Here is a 14,970-nt window from a genome sequence, read left to right as displayed (position 1 = left end):
AACACATAGATGACGATGATAAATATGTCAATATCCGATAATAAAAATTTGTTGAAAAATATGTTTTAAATTCACTTTGATTATTAAGAAAAATAACTTATATTCATACAAATTCATCTATTATTAGATTTAAGTTTTAACGAAATATATACATAAAATATATGTTCAATTTTTAAAAAAGTGAATTTATTTTTTTTTAAATTATTAGGAAATTATCTTATACTTCTTCAATAGAGAAGGATCATCAAGAATGTTTTAAAGGAAGCATGATTATTCCTCTTTTGGAAGGTATTCTCCACATTTTGGATAATATGTTCTTGAATGAAATTGTGCAGTAACCATCTCTTGAAAAATTTCCAATATGAATATTAATATATCGAGAATCTGGATTGTCGTATAATTTTTCAATAGAGACAATATTTTTAATAACTAATAGAATGTCATCGTCACATTCTACAATATTTAGTACTTGGCCAAATCTTCCGTCTTTTAAAATGACAAAACTGTTTTTAGATTCACGACAATTAATTTTAAATGATTTGCATTCCAATCTCTTAAACTGGTGTTTTATATTAGTGCAATCTTTTGTTACTGGTCCTGTACTATGAACATCCTTTATTTCAATTTTTTCAATTATTTCCGAGTTGTTTTGTGCAGCTTCACGTTCAGAATATCTTTTAGCAATTTGTTGAAGAGGTTTCTCCCCCTTTCTTATCATCCTCTTTATTGTGGACATATAGTTTTCAAATCTGAATGAACTGTATTTGTCAAGGCGTCCGTACTTTTTTACGTCAGGGCAGATATGCAATAAATTATGAACGTTATGAGAAACGTACTCTTTGCCGTATATTTTTTCAAATCCGTTCACAAATTCTATGAACATATCGTGACATGCATCAATATTTGTCGAATTTTGAAGAAGAAGCTCATCAACTAAAACTGAAATTGCAGTATGTAAAAGTATGAAATTATCAAATATTTCAGAAGAAACAATACCTTGTAGAGCAACAGGCCCCGCGTACAATAGAAATGTACGGAATTCTGTTGCCTTCCAAAAACGGTATAATAACATTGATCTAGGTTTTCTTGAAAATTCAGTTGGTATATTGTAACGAAGAGTACGCATTCTTTTATCTATTCTTCCAACATCTACTGCACTTAATCGAATTTTCAATGGACCAGTAATCCACAATTTAATAAGTTTTTTCATCACACCTAATAAAACTAAATGCATATAGTCTAACGGAACATTTGAAATACAACCAAAATTTGGAATGGATTGTAAAATTGTTTCCCTCCCGGTGTCAAACTCTTCATAATCACCTCTTGCAAAGCCTTCATCAGTTTTAACTGCAAAAGGTTTAGTTCCGGGAAAGCATACTGTGCCCTTGTTTTTCCGTTGGTTCTTATTTTTCTTTCCATTTTTGCGTTTTGTTGTTCGTTTAATGTATTCACCAGTTATAACACATTTTGAGCAACTATCATAGCCAGTGTGTCCCTTGAGATTGAAAGCGAAAGACTTGGCTGGAGCATCACAAATAATTGCTGCACATGAAATACGTACATTCGATTCTTCAAAGCCATTGTTGCATAAATAAGACAATTCGTCAACAAATTGTTTCAAAAACTCATTTGCATCATCCGGTTTCTTTTTTCCATAAAAGGCACCAACAGGATATACTACATCACCGTTAAGTTCGGAACAAAGAATCAACCAGAGGCTTTCAGTTCCAGACTTGGAGATTGGTAAACCATCAATATTAATCATTAATTCTACTTTTTTGATTGATTGACCTTGTTTATTAAACTCCCGAATAATTCCTTTTACTGCTCTGTCTAAACCAAAGTGGTGATACTCGCCATCATTCATTTTGGAAATTTTAACTTGTTTTACTGTTCTCAACAAAGTTCTTGCATCTACTGGCAACGGAAAGTTTATAAAAGGTTGCAAGAGTAATAATAAAGCAGAAAGTGCCATAAGACTAATGTGAAAAAACAAAGCCCAATCCCGTAATTTCCTTAGAAAAATGTTTCGTGGGTTAGAACTGTCTTGATTATCAATATCATCATCGTCAGTATCATTCAAATCATCATTTTCATCAAGTACATGAACAATTGTTTCTTCAACTCTAAATATTTCATCACTATCATTATTTTCCTCACCGAAAGAATCGTCTAATGAAGTGCTCTCAATACTGGCATCAGAATGTAAATATTCTTCTTCTTCAGTATCCCAATATTGCAAATCAGAGTCAGAACAATCCATCCTGTAAAGAAATTAATCAATAATAAGTATTAAGTAATAGTAATAAATTAATCAAAAATTTTTTATAGAGGAGAAGGCCCCAGGATGGACAAAGTTTTTATTTTGTGCTGTAGAATACAAATGTCTTAGGATATTTTAAAATGGTGCATACCGTATGAAAGTACAATAAATAAGGTATTCTCTGGCCACAAAGAAAAAATTTTTATTTGTAAACAAACATTTTTTAATGTAATGTAAAAAAATCACGTGGCGATATACACTTATACGAAAATTTTATATCAAATGTCCATCTTGGGGCCCTCTCCCCTACATAAAAAAACTTTTCAAAAAATTTAAAATTTGCCTCATTTTTAAAATAAAATTTTTTTTGACTTTTTCTAAGATTGGTTTTTTAAAGAAATATTAAGATGTCCTTTTTATTTACTTTCAATATTTTAATTAATTAATTAACTAATGAATGTTAATAAAAAATGAAATATTTTACAAATAAATAAAGTTATTGTAATTCTAAAGTTACTGATTGAAAACTGACGTAATGCGGAATTCAAAGAGCCTAATATGAACTACGTTGGATTAGAGGATATTTCATAAACAATTGCAATGTTAGCTAATTGTTTATTAACAATTCACGAATTAAAAATATTTCATATACGGCTCGTTGGATGCGGCATTATGTCAATTTTCAATTCTTAGCTTTAGAATGACGATAATTCTGCTTATAAAATACATAATTTTTTATTAAATAATTAATAAATATCTCGAAAACAAAGAAAATAGAAAATTCAATATATTTTGTGTTGAAAGTATACATTTAAAACTCTCTTAAAACAATTTGAAAAAGAAATAAAAGGCCGATTGAAAAAAAACAAACAGAATTTTTAATTTTAAAAACAGGATAAAATTTTGATATTTTTGACATTTTTTTGCCAATCAAAAGAGCTAAAAAAATCTTTGAAAGGGAGCGTTCACAAATGATGTCACGCACTTTTTCAAGATTTTTAACCCCTACCCCCCCTTCATGCCCTTTTACTATATTTTCTTATATAAAAAATACATTGTGTCACGTTTAGCAAAGATCTCCTTCTTCCTCCTCAGTGCGTGACATCATTTGTAAAAGCTCCCAAAACATATATGTCAAATATTTTTCAACTACTTATATAATAATTACAATTTTTAGTTAATACTTCAATTATCAAAAAATGATACATGTTATAAACAAATAAAGTTATTGTATTTCTGACATTACCAAATAAAAGTTAACAAGTTAACCGCATCCAACGAACCTTATAGGAAGTACTTTGAATTCGTAAAGTCTTAATTAACAATTGGCTAACATTGCAATTGTTTATCAAATATTCTCTAAAAAAATAGTTCATATTAGGCTCGTTGGATTCAGAATTAAGTCAGCTTTTAATTTATAGCTTCAGAATTACAATAATTTCGTTTGTTTATAAAAATATATCATTTTTTATTAACATTAATTAAATAATTAATAAATATGTCGAAAGTTAAGAAAAAAGAAATTTTAATATTTTTTGTGTTGAAACTATACATTTAAAACTCTCTTAACCCTTTAAGGTACGAATTAATAATCGTAAAACCATCCTTTAGTCATTTATAATTTTTACATTTTTAAGGTCTCTGATTACGAATCCGTTGCCGGTTTTTCAAAGTTTAATATGGGGGAATAATTTTAAAAAAATGGCTCGAAAATCGTTACTCGGGGTTTTTTGGATCGCTGATTACAAATCTGATGTTACTTTTTCAAAAATTAAACTAGCGGAACCAGTACGACAAATAAATTTTTTTAAATTTGACAGTTTTGCCTGAAACTTGTTATTCAGGGGTTTTCAATGTCGCTGATTAAGAATCTGATATTAGTAAATTGAATAGATTTTTAATTTTTCTGTCCGCCATATTGGATCTAACATTTTCAATTTTGAAAAACACCTAATTCGTAATTAGTGACAGAAAACCCCCGAGTTAGAAGTTTTAACCGAACTGCATTTGATTTTCAAAAAGTCGTCCGCCATATTGGTTCCGCCATTTTGAATTTTTAAAAACTGGCACCAAATTCGTTATGAGAGACCCGGAAAACCCGGAAATAACATGTTTTAAGTAAATTTTTTAAATTATTAAAAATTTGTCGATCAAATATTAATTTCTTATAATTTTTTTAACGCACACATTTTCAATAAAAGTTATTGTAATTTTTATGAAACTATAATTAAAACTTGTTTAGTTCGAAGTTAAAAAATTTCTATTTCAAAAGTGACATTTTTTCTTTACCGACATATAATAATATGTCATAATCAAAGTTTAATTCAGTTTTTGAAAATCTTTTCAATTCTTTTCAATTCTTTGTTTCTTTAACTTCAATAGTTTCTTTTTGTCAATTTACTTTTAAATTTTTGTGGCAGATTATTTACATTTGTAGATATGCAGTGAGAAAATCTCTGTTTGATTCTTATTTTTGTCACTTTTTAATTTTCATAAATGTAATTAAATGGAAAAGAAATTTTGAAAAAATGAAGGAAGCTCAAACTATTAACTTTAAATCTCCTGGAAAACTTATCTGTTTAATTGTTAATAAATAAATAAATAAGATTTTATCAAAACAAAAATTTATTCCATTAAGGATATCTTTTTATGTGTAAAAGAAGCATTCCAAATTTTATAGGCATCGAATAAGCGGTTTTTGTTATCGTGTTCACCTATCTTAAAAACAAAACTTTAAGAAAACAAGATTAAAGCATAAGCCCTTCATTTTGCTAACTGACTTACTAGACTCGATAATTTTTAAATTGATTTGAAAATTCCACAAAAAATTTACTAGATAATTTATTTGATGAAAATGTAAAAATGTATTTATTGAATATTATGACTGCGGGTTACCTTTTAGATTTAAATAAATAAAATATTTTACTTTGATTAAATAAAACAGTTTAATTATAAATAGTACCTGAAATCGTTTTGATCTTCCACAATTATTTCATTCCTTAATAAATCAAAAGATATTTCTGAATTACTTGTAGAAGTAACAAACGTCTGCGTTGTCTCCTCATCAAAATTATCATGGACGTTTTTTAATTGTCCGCTTTCAATTCTAAAAAAATATAATGTGTCAAATTTGGAACATTCTTCTTTTTAATTATTTAATATTGTGTACGATAATTGCTCATTTGTCTAGACATTGAAAATTGGTTTATCAAATCATCATAATATATTGCTCCAATATTAAGAAAATATCCTCTTTTTAAAAAATTATTAACTTCAAGCAGTTTTCTAAAACAAAATTTCTAAGAAACTTTTCAAAAACAATATTATTAATAATTCAAAATTTTTAATACAACTTAATTTACTGATAAACGCAACTTTATGTTATTTTTAGTTAAATTCATTAATATTAATTATAAATTATAAAATTGTTTATAGGACATTTAAAAAAAGTAATACTATAAATAAATGGCTCACATGATAGAAAAAAAAGTAGAAAATTTATAAAATACATACATTTCAAAATTCTTGTTGACACTTTTAATAGTGTCTGGTGTTGAAACACGGGCTGATGATTTTTCAATATCACTTTCAGAATCGGTACCACTAAACTGCGAACTTCCAGGTAACTGTTTATCATCTACTACTTCATTATTAATAATTCGTCTGAAATGACGTGTTGAGTAACCACATAATCGTGGTGTCCTCTTTCGTCTTGGATGAAACATGACTTTCGTTTCAGCTCGCGTTTTTCACGTTGCTGAATCTTATTTACCTTCCTCCTCTTAGCAGTAGGTTCTTGTTCGAATTTTCAGCAACTACAAAAATTATTAATGTAGAATATCTGTAATGAAAAGAGTTTAATTTATATGCTAATTAATAAGTACTTTAATAAAGAAAGGAGGGAACTGTAATGACGAGCGTCCTTTTCTAAAGGAATTTTTAGAGATAATGCAATCAAGATATTAAGATCAATCTTTTTAAATTTTTTATATTCTATCATAAATCAAGTTTTGTAACCATTTTTTAATTATTTCAATATAATTTTATCACATCAATAGAAAATATTATTTTACATAAATTAATATAATAAATTCTAATTGAAAATTAACATTTAATTTTTTATTTTTCTCCAAATTAAAGAAATTTTATAAAAATAATTTATTTAATAATTCAATTATAACCCTAGAATGAAAAACTTGAGTGGTTATGCACCCGACGCAAAATGCAAAAAATTTCTATTTTTTATAGATCGTTTTTACAAATTCTTTCACATTTCTTATCACTTTATTAAAAAATTTACAGTATACCATCGTCTTCCTTACTGAAAAACAAAAAAAATTAACTATACTAAACTCGTAAAAAGCGCAACAATTCGAAAAATGTTGTATACAAAAGTTGTAGGTCTCAAAAGAACACACATTTTATGTCCTATACATTTTCACCCAAACTGATTAGTTTTTGAGAAAAGTTCAAAAAACTTCGAATACCATTGACAAAAGAAGTTGTCCACGTTACGTTTTTACTCGCGTAGAGTTTTGCTCGCTTGTATTTTAAAAAAATCTTGGCGAGAGGGGTAGGTTATGGGGGAAATTGATCTGCGACAAAAAAAGTTATGCGGCATACGGCCGCGTTGCGTTTTTCCTCGCGTATAGCTTTGCTCGCTTGCATTTTAAAGAAACCTTGGCGAGAGGGGTCGGATACGGCCGAAAGTATTCTGCAGACAAAATCGGGTGGGATCCAAATTTCTCTCTAGTTATGATGTGCACTGCTTGTCCATCATTTTTGATTGGTTTTTTTCTTTTTTCTCGCAGAATAATCACTTTTGGTAAAAAAATTGTATATTCTTTTGAGACCTACAATTTTTGTCTAAAACATTTTTCGAAATTTTGCGTTTTTTACGATTAATCGCAAAAAACCATAATTTTATTGTTTTCACCATGATAATCAATTTTGCGCCAATTTTCACTATCATTTTCGTAATCTGCGCATCAAAATACGAGAGTATATCTACATGTACCAAATTTCTCTCTAGTTATGATGTGCACTGTTTCTCCATCATTTTTTATGTTTTTTTTATTTTTCTCGAAAAATAATCACTTCTGGTAAAGAATGTATACAAAATAAAATTTTTGCTTTTTTGAGACCTACAATTTTTGTTGAAAAATTTTTCTGGAATTTTAGTGTTTATTAAGAGTTAATCGCAAAAAATTATAGTTTTATGGTGTTTTTTATGGTTTTTACCATGATATTCAATTTTGCGCCAATTTTTATTATGATTTTCGCCATCAGCACACCAAAATACGTGGATATACACAGTTTCAAAAAGATTGGCGGTTTGGGCTAATCGGAACTACACCCATATGTTATAAAAAAATTACCAATAAAATAAAAAATGATATATTTTATAAGCAAATAAATTTATCGTAATTCTGACGTTATCAAATGAAAGGAAACAGTAACGCATCCAACGAGTCCTATATGAATTATTTTTAAAAAATTGGCTAACATTGCAATTGTTTACGAAAAATCCACTAATCCAAAATAGTTCATATTAGGCTCATTGGATGCGGAATTACGACAGCTTTTAATTGATAGCTTCAGAATTTCAATAACTTCATTTATTTGTAAAATATTACATTTTTTATTAATATTAATAAATAAATTAATTAATATCTCAAAAATAACAAAAAAGGATAGGTTTCTCAATATTTTTTGCAGTGAAAATACATATTTTTAACTTTAGAAAAACTCAAGAAAAAACCGATTTTAAAAAAAGGAAAAAAATGTTTGATTTCCAAAAAAAGGAGTCAAATTTAAATATTTTTGAAAAAGTTTGTGCACCATTCGAAAGAGCGGGAAAAGGCCTTTTGAAAACATACAGGTCAAAATATTTTTCACATATAACTACTTAAATGTTATAACTCTTTAAAAATACACTGTTTACATTTTTAAAAAAAATTGAATCTCCTTTTCCTTCTACATTTTCATATAAAACCTAACAATACTTAATGGTTAAAGTAATCACACATAGGGCTTAATTATGTGCAAGTTGCCGCCCGATCCGACCAACTGTTATTTCACTTAGTACGATACAGAAATTTTTATCTGAAATATAAAAAAAATCAGACAAGTGCGAGTTACACTCGCACTGAAACCAAGGGTTCCGTACTCGAAGCGAACTTACTTGGTAAAAAAACAAATGGTTAAAAAATATGTGTTGTATGACAAAAAATATAAGTGATACGAAGAGGAACAATTTTCTTGAATTTTACAAAATTGTTCCTTTTTGTATCACTTATATTATTTAACATACAACACATATTTTTGAAACATTTGATTTTATACCAAATAAGTTCGCTTCGAGTACGGAACCCTCGATTTCAGTGCGAGCGTAACTCGCACTTGTCTGATTTTTTTTATTTTAGAGTTGTAACGACTGAAGAAATAAACTTAAGGAAAAAGTCAAATTCTTATCATGTTTATTAAATTATTTCTATAATCTATACACAAAAATACGTAAAAATAATAAATTTGAAGCCCTTTAGATAAAATTTTTTTCGTTATTGGGAGAAAATTCATGATTTTTTCTAAAATTATCAGTTTCTTCTTGACAGCACCTGAAAATTCAATCTAATCATCCTCGCTATATTTTTTTGTAATCTACACGTCAAAGTACGTCAAAATGTATAAATTTAAATCACTTTGGATAACCTTTTTTCGTTTTTTGCTTATCGTGCTTATATTTTTTCCCTATAATTTTCAAGCAAAAATACATTTATACAGCAAACATGAACTGTCTGGGTTGAATATTGTGTGCGCTAGGTAGAATATACCATTTTTTTGAAATTTTTTATTTTTCCTTGACAACGCAATGTAAATTGATCCCATTTAAGTTCACTATATTTTTCCTGTAATTTACACGTTAAAATACGTAAGTGTGCCAAATTTGAGCTCTTTATGTCAAAATATGTGGCCGCTAGGGGGGGGACATAGTCATTTTTAGGCATTTTTCGTAAAAATTCATGGTTTTTCCTTAATAATCCTATGATAATCAATTCCAATCAGGTTCGCTATATTTTTCCTGGAATCTACACGCGAAAATACATATATGTACCAAATTTCAGTTCTCCAGATAAAGTCGTGTGGCCGATTAGGGGGGGGGGTACACGATTTCAAAAAACCGATATTAATAGGGTTCCGAACCGAGTACGGAACCCTAAAAAATAATTTAAAAAATATATATGTATTTAAATAATCAAACGATATTTAAAGGTTGGAATTATTTACAAAAAACAAGCAATAAGTGTTTGTTAAGCAAAAACCAAAAAAATGTTTTTATCTAAAAAGTTAAAATTTTCAAAAAAGAATTTTGAGTGTTTTAAAAAATTAATTTTTGTACGACTGGAACACAATGCAGGGCAATATTTGATTTTTGAAAATTTTAACTTTACTGTTCTAACTTCTTGGACATAAAAATATTCATATGCACTTTTTTAAAATATTCTAATCTGTTCCGAGTTTTTAAAAAATAAAAAGCACTTTTAACATTGTTAGAGGCAGTGGTGGGGAGACATTTTCGTGGTATTCAAGTTGCATATTTTCAAAAATTGCATAGGAACTTTATGCTTGATTTTGACAAAGATTTCAAATCTTAAATTTGTTCGTCTTGAACCAAGACACTCAGTATCAATTCATGAAAAAATAGTGCTTCTGTATAGAGCTGTAATTTATTATAACATTGTTGGGATCACTGAAGCATAAAAATATGAACAAAATAACAGATTTATAAACTATATGGGTCATTCAACGGGAGATTTTCATTGAAAATTTTTTTTTCCCCGAAACATTCTTTTTCGAAATCTATAAGAAAAATAAGGAAATACGTATATTTTTATTTTTTTATTTGATGAAAATGAAAGAAGTTATGATTTTTTGAAATTTAACGTCAACGAAGAAAGTGTGTTTTTGGAACATTTTTTAATCTATTGTACTAAGAAATTAAAAATTATGTTATATATGACATTTGTTCATTTTGTCTCAAATTTTTCAAATATGTGCTCAAAAATAACGTACTTATAACAGAAACAACAAAAAAGTTGAAATTAAACTTATAAAGTGAGTTTTCTCAAAAGAGACACTTTCGATTTTTAATTTTTTTTTTGCATTACAATCTCTGATGGCTGAAGAATTTTTTCCCCTATCTACGAAAGTGGTACTTTTAGTTTTTAAATTACTATTTACAATTTTTAAGCTTGACGCAACGATTTTTAATATGTTTTTATGAAAATTAAAAAAAAACAAATGAATGTTAATGGAAAAAGGTTATATTTGTAGAAAAAATGCTTAAATTCTGTGAGCTGTACTAAAAAAATTATAAATCGTAATTTAAAAACTAAAAATACCACTTTCGCAGATAGGGGAAAAAATTCTTCAATCATCAGAGATTGTAATGCAAAAAAAAATTAAAAGTCGAAAGTGTCTCTTTTGAGAAAACTCACTTTATAAGTTTAATTTCAACTTTTTTGTTGTTTCTGTTATAAGTACGTTATTTTTGAGCACATATTTGAAAAATTTGAGACAAAATGAACAAATGTCATATATAGCATAATTTTTAATTTCTTAGTACAATAGATTAAAAATGTTCTAAAAACACACTTTCTTCGTTGACGTTAAATTTCAAAAAATCATAACTTCCTTCATTTTCATCAAATAAAAAAATAAAAATATACGTATTTCCTTATTTTTCATATAGATTTCGAAAAAAAATGTTTCGGGGAAAAAAAATTGAATGAAAATCTCCCGTGGAATGCCCCATATCGATTCTTCTTTCACTACATTATAATTAATAATACTTTTAAATACAAATACTAATTTTAAAATAATATAATCTCAACAAAAACATCTTCGATGCAAAAAGTTACGCCAAGTAAAAATTATCTTAGTTCTGGAAACAATTTGTGAAATGAAAGTTAGCCAAGTAAAATTTATAATTATATTTTAGCTTTTCACAAGACGTATATTTAATTATATTTTTAAAATATGCGTGTAATAAAGAAATGTAATAGAAAAAAATGTAATAGAGTTTAACAATTCTTTAAATAATAAAAATTTAAATCGGATTTCTAATTAATAAAAATTTATTTCATAGGCAAAATTGAAAAACTTGGCTTGAATAATTTTTAAATAATTGAGATGCGAATATAGATGATTTTTTTACACTCCTAATCGATGTTTCTTTATTCATTTACAGCATAAGTAGATGTAAAAAAATTATTTACGCCAAGTTTTTCAATTTTGCCTATGAAATAAATTTTTATTAATTAGAAATCCGATTTAAATTTTTATTATTTGAAGAATTATTAAACTCTATTACATTTTTTTTATTACATTTCTTTATTACACGCATATTTTAAAAATATAATTAAATATACGTCTTGTGAAAAGCTAAAATATAATTATAAATTTTACTTGGCTAACTTTCATTTCACAAATTGTTTCCAGAACTAAGATAATTTTTACTTGGCGTAACTTTTTGCATCGAAGATGTTTTTGTTGAGATTTCAATACTTTTTGTTTGACTTAAATAATAGTAATAATAATAATAATAATAATAATAATAATAATAATAAATTAATACTTTTGTCTAACTTATTGTTCCCATTTTTATGTGATCAAATATTTTTTAATTTGTGTAAAACGCATTTTTGGCAAATACACGGATTATTAAAATTCTATTCACACCTATATGTACACTTTAAAACTTTTACATCTTGATTCTTTACTTTTTTGTCTTAATTTAAAGTACATAAATTTTTGGTAATGCATGCTTAAAATTTAATACTCACAACTCGAATCGATTAAGATCTATAGGCTCCACGTGTAAGCAAATATCAATAAAATCGATTTTTTACCTTAAAAATTAAAAATTTTTTAAATTTTTTGAGTGTATTTCAAAATCCTTAATTATATATCGAGATTTTTACCGAACTGATATTGTCGGGGAGTTTCAAGTGAATCGGTTAAGAATTATGGGTTCCAGGTGTGAGCAAATATCAAAAAAATTTATTTTTTAACCTAAAAATTCAAAATTTTTTAAATTTTTTGAGTGTATTAAAATATCCTGAAATATATATCGAGATTTTGACCCAATTGATATTATAGGTGAGTTTCAAGCGAATCGGTTAAGAACTACAGGCTCCAGGTGTGAGCAAATATTAAAAAATCATTAATTTTTGTGTTTTTTCAGCCTAATTTTCCTAATTTATTAAAAAAATTAAAATTTTTTTTACAGAAGTTCTTTTTTTGACATTTTTTACTCGGCAAAAAAAGTTTGAACGAAATCGATAAAGAACTTTTCGAGATATCCAATTTTGGTCGAAAAATGCCGATATTTTGAGAAAATAGATTCGCGGTTTGGAAAAATTACTTGGCGTCGATTCTCTACCGCGAATCTTGATTTAATATAATATAATATAATATAATATAATATAATATAATATAATATAATATAATATAATATAATATAATATAATATAATATAATATAATATAATATAATATAATATAATATAATATAATATAATATAATATAATATAATATAATATAATATAATATAATATAATATAATATAATATAATATAATATAATATAATATAATATAATATAATATAATATAATATAATATAATATAATATAATATAATATAATATAATATAATATAATATAATATAATATAATATAATATAATATAATATAATATAATATAATATAATATAATATAATATAATATAATATAATATATAAAATTCGATTTCTTTGAAATATCTTTTGAAGGAACATTTCTGGGACTGTATAGAGCAGTTATTCAAGATAGTATTGTTGGGATCAGCGAAGCATGAAAATGTAAACAAATAGAGACATACAGACTACCTACATTGACTTTTCTTTCACTGCATTAGGATTAATAATACATTTAAATACAAATATTAATTTTACAAAATTAAAATTTAAAGTCAAATAAAATATATTTTAATATTATAATATAATATGTATTTATGTTAACAAAAAAGATATCTATGGATAAATTGATTTTTAAAATAACAATTTCATAATATTAAAATTTTTACTGTATAATTTAAAATAATATAATACATAATATACTATATAGGCGAAAACATGTGAGATTTCCGTCGACCCTTTAAATTCGGCCGCATATATTATTTTCTTGCTCTGTAGCGAAAAAAAAGACATAGGTATTTTTTTACTTTTTTATTTTTTGAAAAATTTTCGAGTTATGAATTTTCAAAAATTCAATTTCTTCAATGTAGACCTATTTTCAATGGCTGATAACTTGAAAAAAATGGATTTTTTTAAAATTTTTGATAAATGAACAAAAGTTTCAGTTTTTCTGTTACTTCTCCATAATGTTAACAAAATTTTTTTTCATTTTTTATTAATAAATAACAATTCTTTATAAACAAATTGTTTTTTTAAATTTGAATATGATATTTATTTAATTTTTTTTAAACATATCTGGAAATACTAAAGAAATTTAGAAAAAAAATTTAGAGTGGGTCAATAAGTTAATAGGTTTAAATTAACATTTAAACACCGAGTGCAGCATTTTGCGCATTTTTGAAAATTAAAAAAAATTGTAAACTTGTTAAAAAATTTTTTTTTATTTTTCATAGTGAAATATAATTTCAGGTTCCAAAAAAATGAATAAAAATAGTATTTAACAATTTTACAATTTTTTGTAATTTTACAAATTTCTAAAAATTTCAAAAAATTGTTAAAAATTATTTTTTTAATTTTTTTGGAACCTGAAATCATATTTCACTATAAAAAAAGAAAAAAATTTTTTAAGAAAAGAAAGAAATTGAAAATTCATAACTTGAAAATTTTTCAAAAAAATAAAAAAATACGTATCTCTTTTTTTTCACTACAAAACAAGAAAAAAATATATTTGGCCAAATTTAAATGATCGACGGAAATCTCACGTGATTTCGCCCATATATTATAATTTGATATGTATATATGCAAGTTTAAAGAGGATAAGGAAGATACCTAAAAAAACATTTTATATTTTTGAATTTCATAAAAAAGGGGTTACATTTTGAATATCTAAAAAAATGTTTGCTCTGATGCATTCTAAATATTTTTAGTTTATATAATTAAATCAAAAAATTATAAGTATACCTAAATTCTATAATATATTTATTTTATAAATATAAAATTTGTAAATACATAAAACAATATGATAATGAATAAAATGCTTAATGCAACATTTATTTTTTCCAAATCAATATAAATTTTATTATATTTAAATGAATCAAATTTTTAAAATAAATGTAATTTTGAAAAATTGATTTTTCATTTTAATCTTGATAAAATAATTTTTTAAGTATGTGATGGTATATATATTTCTATAATTACATAAAATAATACTCACTTAAAGCTGAATAAGATCTGTCAATTTTTTTTAAAGTTGAAAAGTACACGAAATCAACTATACAATGTACTGACTTTTTTTCTTAAAAGAAAGTAAAGATTTACTAAACTTTTAAAAACACTAGTAATTGAAAATGAAGACACTCGCGTTAACGAAGAGTAAATGTAATCACTATATTTGAATCGAACCAGGTATCACGTCGCAATGACATGATGGAGCAGTCAACGTCTTAGTAATATGACAACGTCGCAAG

The 14,970-nt window shown here is 25.6% G+C and overlaps 2 protein-coding genes across 3 annotated transcripts in view; both read right to left on the bottom strand.

Moving 5' to 3' along the window:
* The window catches only part of LOC127289083 (uncharacterized), a 179,201-nt gene that overhangs the window by 3,581 nt on the left and 160,650 nt on the right, over window positions 1-14,970 (bottom strand). The gene's annotated exons all lie outside the window — the stretch shown is intronic.
* Window positions 60-14,928, bottom strand: LOC127289069 (uncharacterized). 2 transcript variants are annotated; one of them, XM_051316831.1, is made up of 4 exons: window positions 14,718-14,928; window positions 5,780-6,107; window positions 5,229-5,372; window positions 60-2,267 (listed from the first exon to the last, which is right to left on the bottom strand). In XM_051316831.1, exons 2-4 carry the CDS (start codon window positions 5,989-5,991, stop codon window positions 245-247), a joined length of 2,379 nt encoding a protein of 792 aa, XP_051172788.1. In that variant the 5' UTR covers window positions 5,992-6,107; window positions 14,718-14,928; the 3' UTR covers window positions 60-244. The 2 variants fall into 2 exon arrangements, with proteins under 2 accessions (XP_051172788.1, XP_051172787.1); XM_051316830.1 differs by having other exon boundaries at window positions 5,780-6,081.

Source organism: Leptopilina boulardi, unplaced genomic scaffold (genome assembly GCF_019393585.1).
Source record: "Leptopilina boulardi isolate dan_hultmark-lab unplaced genomic scaffold, ZJU_Lbou_2.1 LbouV2_399, whole genome shotgun sequence".
NCBI lineage: Eukaryota > Metazoa > Arthropoda > Insecta > Hymenoptera > Figitidae > Leptopilina > Leptopilina boulardi.
This window is presented reverse-complemented; position numbering and strand designations above follow the sequence as displayed.